This window comes from Perca flavescens, chromosome 10 (genome assembly GCF_004354835.1).
Source record: "Perca flavescens isolate YP-PL-M2 chromosome 10, PFLA_1.0, whole genome shotgun sequence".
Lineage (NCBI taxonomy): Eukaryota > Metazoa > Chordata > Actinopteri > Perciformes > Percidae > Perca > Perca flavescens.
In genome coordinates this window covers 9,837,609-9,849,804 of record NC_041340.1, presented here as the reverse complement: position 1 = coordinate 9,849,804, position 12,196 = coordinate 9,837,609, and the positions used below count along the sequence as shown (strand labels likewise).

The 12,196-nt window shown below is 38.5% G+C and overlaps 1 protein-coding gene across 1 annotated transcript; it reads right to left on the bottom strand.

Annotated features, from left to right (window-relative positions):
* Positions 1–1,048: 1,048 nt before the first annotated feature.
* Positions 1,049–9,281, bottom strand: tdo2a (tryptophan 2,3-dioxygenase a). Its single transcript, XM_028590197.1, has 12 exons — positions 9,256–9,281; positions 8,490–8,595; positions 8,259–8,349; positions 7,222–7,292; positions 6,327–6,454; positions 5,994–6,180; positions 5,689–5,796; positions 5,466–5,577; positions 5,267–5,324; positions 4,897–4,976; positions 3,680–3,770; positions 1,049–1,255 (listed from the first exon to the last, which is right to left on the bottom strand). The coding sequence occupies exons 1-12, from the start codon at positions 9,279–9,281 to the stop codon at positions 1,102–1,104; spliced, it is 1,212 nt and encodes a 403-aa protein (XP_028445998.1). The 3' UTR covers positions 1,049–1,101.
* Between the last annotated feature and the right edge of the window lie 2,915 nt (positions 9,282–12,196).

The following is a 12,196-nucleotide window of genomic DNA, read 5'->3' as shown; positions in this document are numbered from 1 at the left end:
CTGAAAACTGCTGCCCTGGTTAAAAAAAACAATGCAACTGGTCTCAGCTGGTATTCTGTCTATAATTGAGTGGAATGGAAATTTCTAAGTGACCCCAAACATTTAACCGGTATGTACAATTAATGTTATACCATATAGCATACTATACAAAACATTACACAAGTACATTATTAACATTATGTACAAATGCATTATGCTGTGCAAATTGTTCTATTGTAGATGTTGACATTGTTTATACAGAGTTTTATTATAATTGTATGTACACACATCCCAATAGTCTAAAATGGCTCCCTCTATGACACATTTCCCATGCTGACATGAAAAATAATGCGTTTGTAAAAACCCATCATAGCCACCGGTTTGATCACTGCTCTCATTGATCCATTTGCTTTCAGGTCAGTCACAGGGAATTTACATAATTGTATTGAAAAAAAAACATCAAAGCAAATTTTATCAAGTAGCCATCTGCTATACTTTCTCACCGGTTAAGATTAGAAATTAGAGTAAAATTGTCTAATTTGGCCATTTGAATTGTTCAGGGTCAGACACTGCGTCACAAGATTCTGGCGTATAAACCTTGGTGCTGCAGTCTGATGTAACTAATGAGCTAGTAATTTTCTGTTCTGTTCTTTGTTAACATAAGTGGAGGATATTTGGCATGCTTTTAGTGTCACAATGAGATGAAAAAAAAAAAAAAAAATATATATATATATATATATATATATATATATATATATATATATTTTTACATAAAAAAAAATACAATCCAAATACTAAAATTATTTAAATCCCAACCTATAATACTATCATGGTATCAAGTGTCTCTCCCTAATGGATATTTTGGTGGTTTAGATTGTCACCTATGTTAAATGACTCCTCCCGGTGCTATGCTTCACTCCAACATCTTTTTTCAACTGTAAAAAAAACAACAAATACATACATAGAGATGCTCCAAAAATTCCATCTTCCTGTGTTTTAAGAGTTTTCTTCATCATCTTACTGTATGCACCTCTTACTAAAACCTTTTAGCTGTGCAACGGATATACTGTTTTGAGGTCAGTTACGGTGAAAAAGTAAGCCAGATGACTGGGATTGATTCCCTTAGTCTGAGTCTTCACTGCTGCAGTAGGAGCTGTCGCAACATTCGGCCATGTAGAGGAACGTGTGAATGTTGGGATTTAGCTTGGGCACCCAGTGGCGAGGCACCAGGAACGTTGCCAGATTGAACAGATCCACAAACACTTTGTAGCGGTCACTAAAGGGAAAGAAAATAATTTATTAAATATTTAACTCATGTACTCAAAATATAATTATGCGTCTGTTACAAATTGTACTTTCTGAAGGACAAAAGATAAATTAAACTAATAATGGCCAGTGAGTAAAGAACTTTTCGTGGCTCCTTTGAAATGAACTTTAAGGATAGTTTGTGCATGTCAGGAAGAAGTGACCATATGACAGGTTCATTCAGATAAGCACAGAGTAGCAGTGTCCTGTCCTTATCTAAATTAATTCTAAAGTGTTTAAAGTGCCCATATTATGCTCATTTTCAGGTTCATAATTGTATTTTGAGGTTGTACCAGAATAGGTTTACATGGTTTAATTTTCAGAAAACTCCATATTTTTGTTGTACTGCACATTGCTGCAGCTCCTCTTTTTCACCAACTTTGTGTTCAGGTCTCTGTTTTAGCTACAGAGTGAGACATCCCACTTCTATACCATCTTTGGTGGGAGTTGCACATGCACAGCAGCTAGGTAAGGATCGCATCAGCTAGCTAGCTGTTTCTCCAACTTCAGTCAGTAGGCAGGATTAGCGGGGGAACTTATTCTAAATGAATGCGCACTTCCACTTTTGCGTGGGAATACCTGCAGATTAGGGACATAAGTAAGTAGTTCTTTTGTAGATTATGGTGAACTTGTGTGTGTTGTAGCAGTGTTTTGCCATTGAGAACGAGGGGGCTAACCACTAGCATGCGGCCATTAGCCAGCGTTTCGGCTAATGACGTCGAAAGCCCTGCAGATTTTGAACACCTCACCCGGAGACTTTTTTTTCCAAGTTTGTATGCGTGTGGAAGCACCAGAGACACAAAACAACATCCCAGAAAAAGTGTTTTTTTTTTATAATATGGGCACTTTCAGATATGTTTTGCATAATAATAATAATAATAATACATTTGTCGTATATAGCACTTTAAAAAGGTACCCAAAATCTCATCAGCGTCAGTGAGCCAATAAGCATGCAGCATGCTCTTACAGAGATCTAATAAAATGTTTGATTGGTTGTCTAACGCAGTGATTTTCAACCACTGTACCGCGGCACACTAGTGTGCCGTGAGAGATCGTCCTGTGTGCCGTGGGAAATTATCTGATTTTACTTAATTGGTCCAACAAATGTTTTTATTGAGTTACTGCAAATAATTTTCCATTGTATCTGTGCCTCAATATGATGACTGGCAGAGAAATTAAATACTATTCTGTGTCAGTAGGTGGCAGTATAGCGCAATAATGACCTTGTTGATTTAAGACAATAGAATTACTGCCAGCAGGGCAAACTACGTCGGCTCTGCAGTTTTGTTGAAGTCACAGTTAGTCACGGAAATGCCGACAAAGTGGTTTCAAGTGTGGTTACAGTTTTTCATAACTTCAAGCAGACAGCGTTTGCTGTGATATGATATTAATGGCGAGCCGAAAGCGGTCGCGGTGCTGTTGATGTTACACTTCCTCGGAGCCGAGCAGGCACAGCAGTGGTTTCTGTGCCCTGGTGACTGACTGATAGGCTGAGGTTGTAAGGCAAGGCAACTTTATTTCTACAGCACCTTTTGGTTGTGCCCCTAAAATTTTCATTTGGGGGCAACTATGCTCCTAATGAAAAAAGTTAGTCTGGAGCCCTGCTGCCGCGCGCATCCCGCAGTGACAGGATGTAAGCAGTAGGGCCGAGATCATCAATGTAAGCCTGCACAAGCGATGGATACATTTAGAAAAGGAAAAATGCAGATTCTGATTATTAGGCTACAATGTGTCATTTTTTGTTGGTGGTGTGCCACAGGATTTTTTTTATGTAAAAACTGTGCCGTGGCTCAACAAAGGTTGAAAACCACTGGTCGAGGCAGGCAGGAAAAACTCAAAGAGACGGGGCTCACATAGTAGGAGCGGAAAAATAAATAAAAAGATTTGTGCCGTAATGTGGAATAGCACTTTAAAAAGGTACCCAAAGGCACTTTACAAGGTAATAAAAAAACAATAGCAAGATCAGTATAAAAACAGCAACTAATGATAAAATGTTGGAATGTTACATTCCATTCTGTGAAGTCTGATGAAAGTCGTTCTCATCCTTTCATTTGTATCCTAAATAGCAACACTGTTTTCCTATCTGTGTGAACAAACCATGAGACAATCCTTCTGCCCATCCTGACTCTTTTGTATCTTCGCTACTGTTAGAAAATATGTAGGCTACAGTATGTCCTTGTGTGTCTCCTTAAACCTTTAGAACATTGTGAACGGAACTGTGCTTTGTGACACTTTGTTCTCTGAGTGCTCGCCACTGCTTTCAGAATCAACTCACAGGGGTCAAACCAGTAGATGATAGGATTTATACCAAAACAATCGTGATCGGATTGTTTCACAACAACATGTGCAGGGTAAAGTGTTTAATCAGTAGGTTGAAGTTTGTAGCGTACAATACCTGACAGTAGATCTCAGGTAGTGGTAGCCAGATGAACCCCCTGTGCCGGCTTTGCTGCCAATCATACGATGCACCATGCAGACATGATTGTCTAAAAAACAAAAGACAGAAATATGCTCTGTGATATGAGCAATGGTTTGGCCCTGCATATGAGCTGCATTTCATATGAGCTGTAAATAGTTTAGACATATGTATGACAGGAGAGTAAAACATGTATTTCATGGGAATAGGTTGTTGGATTGATCAGCAGGCGAAGAGGATGTTATAAGAATCTTCTGCCTCTGAGGTCCTGACCTAACTTTGGCTCTGTAAACTCCGTTGTTAGTCCAGCTCTGCCCTTGGGCGAAATATGAAAGCATTGGTTTCTAGTAGACATGCTTTTTTTCTGTTCTTCTTCACTGGTGAGTAGGGGTGGGTACTGAATGCAATACTTTTTAGGCACCGACCGAATTGCCTCTAAAGCAAGGGTGTCAAACTCAACTTCCCAGAGGGCCACACTGGAAACTAAGAATCATATCAAGGGCCAGACATTTAGTTTATTGATATGCTTTTATTTAATCGAAAAAGTCAAATATCCTTGACTGTATTATTGCATGTCTTCTCACTTACAGTTTGGTCGACATAAAGTCCTAAAGAAGTCAGGAAAAAGTTCTTCAGCAATCACAGACAAAAAGTGGCAAAAACTTCGGAAAAAGTGGCAAAAGCTTCGGAAAAAGTGACAAAAACTTCAGCAAAAGTGACAAAAACTAGGTGGGCCAAAAATGTATTGTGAACCTAAATTGATATGCGGGCTGGATCATAATCTGCGAGGGGCCAGATTTGGCCCGCGGGCCGTGAGTTTGACACCTGTGCTCTAAAGTATCAAGTATAGAAAAATGCCTCGTCATTCAATACCCAATTTCAATACCTAAGGAGTAAATCTCATCAGCGTCAGTGAGCCAATAAGCATGCAGCATGCTCTTACAGAGATCTAATAAAATGTTTGATTGGTTGTCTAACGTGTCGTAGAGGCAGGCAGGAAAAACTCAAAGAGACGGCGCTCACATAGTAGGAGCGGAAAAATAAATAAAAAGATTTGTGCTGTAATGTGGAATGTTGTAATTTCTTTTTGTTTTGTAAAGTTGGTATCGAAAAAAGTATCGGTTCAACCGGAATCAAAGTCACGGTATTTGAACGATACCCAGCCCTACTGGTGAGCGTATGCTACAGTAACTTACATCGCCATTTTGTCATGAGGGTGTCGATATCCATGAGAGATGTGAGCAGCTGGAAAGGAACCTGGAACCTCGGCTCTTCCCTAAAAGGTAAAAGAAGATTTTAATATTTGCTGTATTTGATTTATTTAGGATCTCGTGTACAGACGATCAAGTATAAATATGAAAATGTTTCTGGGTAGTGTTAATAGAAGTTGTAAAACGAGCCTGCTCTCTACGCTCAATGCAGTTAACATCTTTAACCCGGCAGTTTCACATTATCACCATGCAGTGACTGACTCTGCTAATTCTTGTGTAGTCTTAATGAGTCTCGTGCCACGTTGTGTCACTGCATAATAAAAGGTGAAGGAACGCCGTAAAAACCACCGCATACCTGTAGAAGTTGATCATCAGGGCACCTTGGAGAGCCTTGTAAGAGAGCCGCCTCTCACCTTAAAATAAAAACATATTAGCCTACAGTACTTTGAAAGTAAAACTAAGTGTCTTTAATTGTGTAGTTTTGACATTCACTGGATTATGACAATCGATTGATCAGTTTTTTCTTTTTCTTTCAATTTGTAGAAAGCCCTCACCTTTGCTAAGGAGATGGTCATGTCGCTTTTCATCAAAGAGAGAAGTAAACAGCTCTTTCTGTTTGACCAGTTCAGCCATCATTTCTTCCTTATCCTCAGAATCTTCCATTTTCTATAAAAAAAAAAACGGAATCCGTAAATAAAAATACACTCTCTGTCAGTCATCGGTGCACTCCAGGGAGAGCAAAGAAAGTTTGTTCTGAAAGCTGGAGTCATCTCTTACCTCGATTTTCTCCTTTTCCAGTTTCAGCCCATCAAAAATATTGATTTCCAGCCTTTCCCAGAAATTGAATCCGTCCACCTCCAAGCCAGGAGTTCTCTCCAGCCACTCCTGAGAAGAAGAGCCAAGGGTTTTTATCACACTCATACCCTGGTCAGTAGCAGATGGGCTTATCCAGAGCAAGATACAACAAACAATGTTGAAAAGAAATACAGAGATATACAGTAAAAGGAAATGATGCCCTATTTAATTAACTCAGTTTAAAAACTGCTGACCAAGTGCAAGTGTTTGCCAGTTGTAAGACGTACCTCGACTAGTTTTAAAAGTGTCAGCTCCTGTTCTGTGGTGAGCAGCATCTCACTCTCATGACCCTTGAAATTGTCCCTGTAATGGCGTCGGTTGTATGGAACCCTCAGGTTGTCCGGGACCCCAATTTTGTTCTCCAAGAGCCGAAACTGAAGGCTTTGGAATCCAGAGGCTGGAGCCAGGTATTCCCTACACACAAGCACACACAAGTAAGCATACATGCACACAGCACAGACAGAGTGAACTGTCATGAGTGCATCTTGTACGTTTTTTTTGTTTTTGTTTGTTTTTTTAGAGCTGAAGTAGAAAAGGCCAGAAGTTATTTATGTGCTTACCTAAAGTCAAAAAAGTCCAAGGCTGTCATTGTTTCCAAAACCGCGAACTGGTCGACCAGCAGCTTAAAGATCATCACAATCCTGTGGATGCGATTGTTGACTTTCAGCATGTTGCGTTCATCTCTGACCTACAATAAAAATAAATACTGAATTCATTTTTTATTAACCTAGTTTGTGGCTCTTCCAGGAAAAAAAAAGTCATGGATCAAAATTGCTCAAATTTTAATTTAGAACATCAGCCGGAGTGATGCACAACATTTCTTTCTTTCTTTCTTTCTTTCTTCATTTTCCTGATTGAATTCCAAAGCCAGATTGACTGAATAAGACAAATCTTATTGAATATGACTTATCTGACTAACATAGTGTTCTCATCTGAGTATTTTGTACTTTTCAATTTACTCAAATTATTTCTACTTTGTGATTTCATATTTTGAGCAGCGCTCAATCTTCAAAACTGACAGTTCACATCCAAAAGATCTGAATTTATTGGTAAAACAAAATGTTCTTCTCCACTTCAGAATCATATCAAACAGATGGTACTTGAAAACTAGATAATATGTTTCTATTCATGAAGAAAACACACAAGGGGCACTATCTTGCACCCGGCGCAGCGCAAAACCCGACGCAAGTGTCTTTGCTAGTTTAAGACTGACGCAGTTGTCGTTTTCACGCCCAGCACCCACGTCATCTAAACAGCAAATGCACCTGCGCCCATCTTTGCGCCCATGGGCGTGCTGGTCTTACAGGGAGGTGTGTTCAGGTGAATTCTTGGTGTATTACTATCTTGAGGCAACGGGGAGTGATCGCGCCTCACGCCATGCACTTAGATCATTAAAATAGGGCCCATTATCACATAACGTTTGTAAGATTATTTTGCCCCAGAAATAAAACTTACATGTCCACTGATGAAGAGATGTCGCACCGAATCAAGTTCAAACAAAATCTGTTTGAACCACAGTTCATATGCTGAAATAAAAGACAAAAAGTTTAAGCATCATAAACATTTTAGTATAATATGACAAGCTAAACAGGTCCGTAAGCAGTCATTTCAGTTCAGTTCAATTTTATTTATATAGCACGTTTACATAAAACCATAGTTGACCAAAGTGCTTAACAAGCTAAAAAAAAAAGAAAATTATAATACAGTACACAAACAATACAATACAAAATAACAAACAGTAGAGAAAAAAAAGGACAAGGTGTCAAAGCTCAACTTGAATTGAAAGCCAATGAATATTAGTGGGTGTTAAGCAAGGACTTGAATGTTTCAACAGTCTGAGATGGTCTTATAATAGGTAAACTATTCCAGAGATTTGCAGGAGCCACTGCAAAGGCTCGGTCACCAGGATCTGGGCACATCTGATTGGAAGACCTCAGTGCTTTGACAGGTGTGTGGACTTGTTAAATCTCTGATAAATAAGAAGGTGATAACCCATTTAAAATCTTAAAAACAAGCAATACAATTTTAAAATCAATCTTGAAACAGACAGGAAGCCAGTGGAGCGTGGGTAAAACCGGTGTAATATTTTTGGTCCCGGTTAAAAGTCGAGCCGCTGCGTTCTGGACTAAGTGTAACCGACGATGACTGATCCAATCCAACATATAAAGAGTTACAGTAGTCTAATCGAGACATAATAAATGCATGTATGACTCTTTCAAAGTCTTTGCGTAGCAGGTAGGGCTTGACCTTAGTCATGGCTCAGTCATGGCTAATTAGAAAAAAGGTCAATTTGAGTAAGTTACTCTCTAGTATTCAGCCTTATAATGTACATACAAAATTGATTCTTGGTTGAAAATCAATTGGATATTTTCAGGAGAGACATGTAAAAAAAAAATCTACTCCAAAAACCAATACAAGATTACTAAATAAATGACTAAATACAAGATTAAAAGAACAAAAAAGGCTCTCAAACACTATCAATCTAGTTTTACCTTGATGGGTGACGATGAAGAGGTGCTCATCATGGATTTTATTCCCCTTTACTTCACTCTGCAACACCTGGGCCGAGACGATTTTGTCGAGCTGAGAGTTGAAAAGAAATGAAGCACTCAACTTAAGAGCACACATTTGAAGACAAATCCAAATTATCTTATCTTTCTTTAAAAGAAAAAAAAAAGAGCCAGGTACAAACCGATACATATGATAGCTGGTGTTTTCTATACCTGCAAGTAGTCCCCATAGATGATTCCTCCTTTACTGGCCTTGTTAACGCCTGCCTGAGAGGCATCCTCATCTTCCTCTGTTTTGGGAGGCTTGTTTTTGAATAACCTGTGAAGAGAGAAGGCGTTTTGTTACTTGATGTTTTCCCATCAGCCGGATTAGCAACGAATTGTTAGAGGGCTGCATGTAATCGAATTTGAAGAAAAGGAAACAATGTGATCATAAATCCTTTAGAGCCCTGTTTTAGCTGCAGTTACAATTTGAACATACAAATGCCTCTTCTCAAAGTACGGACATCCACTCATGACTTCAGTTGCGGCACAGATGTGTTCTTCTTCCTTGACTTACATTAACTAAAATTGTCTTCAACGCAATCCAGACTTTTAAAGACTCACCCCATCCAATCACTCTTGAGGATACAGACACCATCCGGCCCGCCTCTATTTGCTCCAGGGAGCTGTTATTTACCGTTTATGTGTTTACCTTGAACCAGGACATACTTCTGGACTTTGTTTGACTTGGTAAAAGAACATCACAAAACCCTTTTTCAAATAATAAAAAGAAAAACAGCAGATACTAAATACATATTACATAATACGCTACGCAACATTATTTTTCTGTCCCTGCTGTATCTTTTCCTACAGCTAAGAAAGCCTGTAGGTTTAAAGCCCCCTCAGATTGGAATAATCTACCTGTAAACATTGAGTCCAGTCTATCTCTCCACTCCTTTAAAAATGCCCTCTTTTCCTATTACAGTACCAATTGTACCTGTCCATCATCCTCAACAACACCATGATAACACCTCTTCTAATATTATTATTAATATCCAGTTTCATTCTTGCTCTGCCTTAAACTTGATTATGACTGACTGATTATGATGTTCATCAGGTTTTTTTGACCATAGACAGTCAAATTAATGGTTTCCTCCCTGTAGTTACTGCAGTGTCAGTGTCAGTGTTAAACAGCCGTTGCTTTGCTCTCGCACGGAGATGTAAACGCTTACTTGTTTAAAGGGCTCTTAGACCCAAGTGGTCCGGTCTACCAGGTTCTACCAAGATCTGAGCCAGTTAGGTGTGTTTTCATATGCACTTCTTGGTGTGTACAAGTGTGTGTGTGTGTGTGTGTGTGTGTGTGTGTGTGTGTGTGTGTGTGTGTGTGTGTTTGTGTTTGTGTGTGACACAGACTTCCCACGGAGACCAGTGAAGTGAATTAGAAACACTTTTCCGTTTCAGTTTGACTGTGTTGGCATTTAACACATTACCGCCACCTTCTGCTCCCGAGTGCCACCTACACTTGCTGGCGCCCTTTGATTCAAACTGACAATTTCCGGTAGTGACCAAACTTTATTCGATCATTTAAAATGTTCAATTCAATCAATTTCAATCAACGCAAAATGAATCCATACAGTTAACACTCTTCAAAAACAACAGATAGCTCAGTTGGTAGAGCGGGCCCTGGTTCGACTCCGTCCTGTGGCCCTTTGCTGCACGTCATTCCCCCCCTTTCATGTCTTCAGCTGTCCTGTCAAAAATAAAGGCTGAAAATGCACAAAACAAACACACAAAAAAACAACTGAAGTGTACATGATTTGAACCATGTTCTTGAAAGGAATATAAATGAATTGCGTAGCATTTTCTAAATTTATTTTTATGAATTCGAATTTCACATTTTTTTCAGTGTTATTATTGCTTGTGACCTTTATACTCAGAACAAATCGTATATTCAGGAAACTTCTCTGCACATTGCTGTCTCGGTCACAGTTTATCTTCACTGTTTACTCTCCAGGGTTTGCTGTTTATATCTGTGTGTATATCTTACAAATGGTGAAGTTAGTTATGTAAGCCTCAGACTTGGAGGTACGTGTATTCATTTGCATCACGGGTTTGATGGATGGCAAACCTGATATGCACGTGACTTCTATCTCTTTTTTTATTTTGCCATGAACGTTTCTAAACAATACATGTAATTTAAAAAAAAGGAATAATCTGTGAAAAATCTATCTAAAGATGGGTAGAGCGTGTTTTGAAACACAACCAACCAAGAGTTTTTTTTCGTTTGACCAGTAATAAAAAACACATCCTTAATTTATTTATACTGTAAACTGGCACTCAAAGAAGAAAATGTTAAATTTACTTTTTATTTTATTTATTTCTTTGACAGGGAATATGCATGTGGGCATTGTTACATTTAAAGTGCAACTGATGCAGTGTATAGATCTTGTAATTGTAATGTACAGACCTTTAATCTGGATAAGCTATGTTAAAGTCAACTATGTTGATATTATTTGAATTTTCTAACCATAAACTCCTCTTTACCACTATAAAAGCATACAATAAATCTCTGAGAATCATTGATACCCCTCTGTAGGTTATTGGACTCATCTGTAAATATTTGCAAATGGTTAATATTTAATTTTTTCTTGGTGAACATCATTGTAAATGTGTGGTTCTAAGGCCATTGAGAGAGTGCTTGGACAGTACATAATGTTAAAGAACGTACACTGAGCTTGTAAAGCCATTCATGGCTCTCCAGTATATTTCAGAACTCCTCAGCCCCTTCTCCAATTCCAGGCCTCTTAGATCCTTGAATCAATTGTTTTTAACTGTTCCTCGATCAAGGTTAGTGGGTAAGGGAGATCGTGCATTTTCTGTGGCAGCTCCAACGCTTTGGAATAATCTTCCACTTTGTCTCAGATGTTCCCCCTCCATTGACAGTTTTAAAACACATCTCAAGACAATGGCCTTTGGTTGCTCTTATATATTTTTTTAAGCATTTTAATAATTCTTTATTTTTATTCCATTATTTGAAAATTCTTTTATTATTACATGTTGTACTGTACTGTTGTATTGCTATTTTATCAGTGTAAGAATTAGAAACCTCAATCTACTCTCTCTAAATATCTATAAGATCATTAGCGCCCTTATTAATTTTTTACCCACACTCTTTGTAGACTTCTCAGTAAAGTCCCAACAGCCTGTGCAACTGTCCTCAGAAGATCAGAGGGATGATAACAAGCAGCTATTTCTGAATTGGGACACGGTACAAGCCCAGCAATATGAAGCTGCAGTCTGAACAAGAAAAGCAAAAGCAGCCCCAGAATGCTTTGTTCTTGTTCCCTTTTAGCTGGGATGAATGTAATGCAAGTGAGAGAGGGAGAACAGAGGATGAGGTGCTTGAGACTACATGAGACCATCAGTATAAATCTTCGCAGCTTTAACAGACCTGTCTATCCCACTGATAGGGTGCACGTGTCATTACGCATTTTCTCCAAGGTCTGCGTGAGTCACTGATTAAAAGAAAGCAGGGATGTGGCTTGTTTTTGCTTTACTGCCATGTAAAATCCCCAATGAAAGTTTTCCTCTCTATGTGCCCTTTGTACTTGAGCTCTGCAGTTGTGCTGTAGTTGTGTTTGCCCAATGTCAGCCTTGCCGTCGGCAACCTTCATCTCCACACTGTTTTGAGACTTTTTGTACTCTTAAACAATCATTATAGAAGCTTCAACACATAATTTATGCATTTATCACTAAAGTGTAAAAATGTAGAAAAAAGATCAAAAGAATCAGACAAAATTAATTAAATATATTGGCATATAGTAAGATCTTTCTGCATGTTACTCTTTCTGCCGTAATTCTAGCCACCCTATTGGCAATAAATATTGGAGGAAATTATTACTCTAATTTACTGTTTTCTCATAATTATTATAACCCAA

Excerpts from the sequence above, each read along its gene's own strand:
- tdo2a (XM_028590197.1), bottom strand. The coding sequence starts at position 9,281 with ATGGTGTTGTTGAGGATGATGGACAG. Across the intron at positions 8,350-8,489 it reads TCTATGGGGACTACTTGCAG|CTCGACAAAATCGTCTCGGC; the intron begins GTATAGAAAACA and ends TTCAACTCTCAG. Across the intron at positions 5,578-5,688 it reads TGGAAAAGGAGAAAATCGAG|AAAATGGAAGATTCTGAGGA; the intron begins GTAAGAGATGAC and ends TTTTTTTTATAG.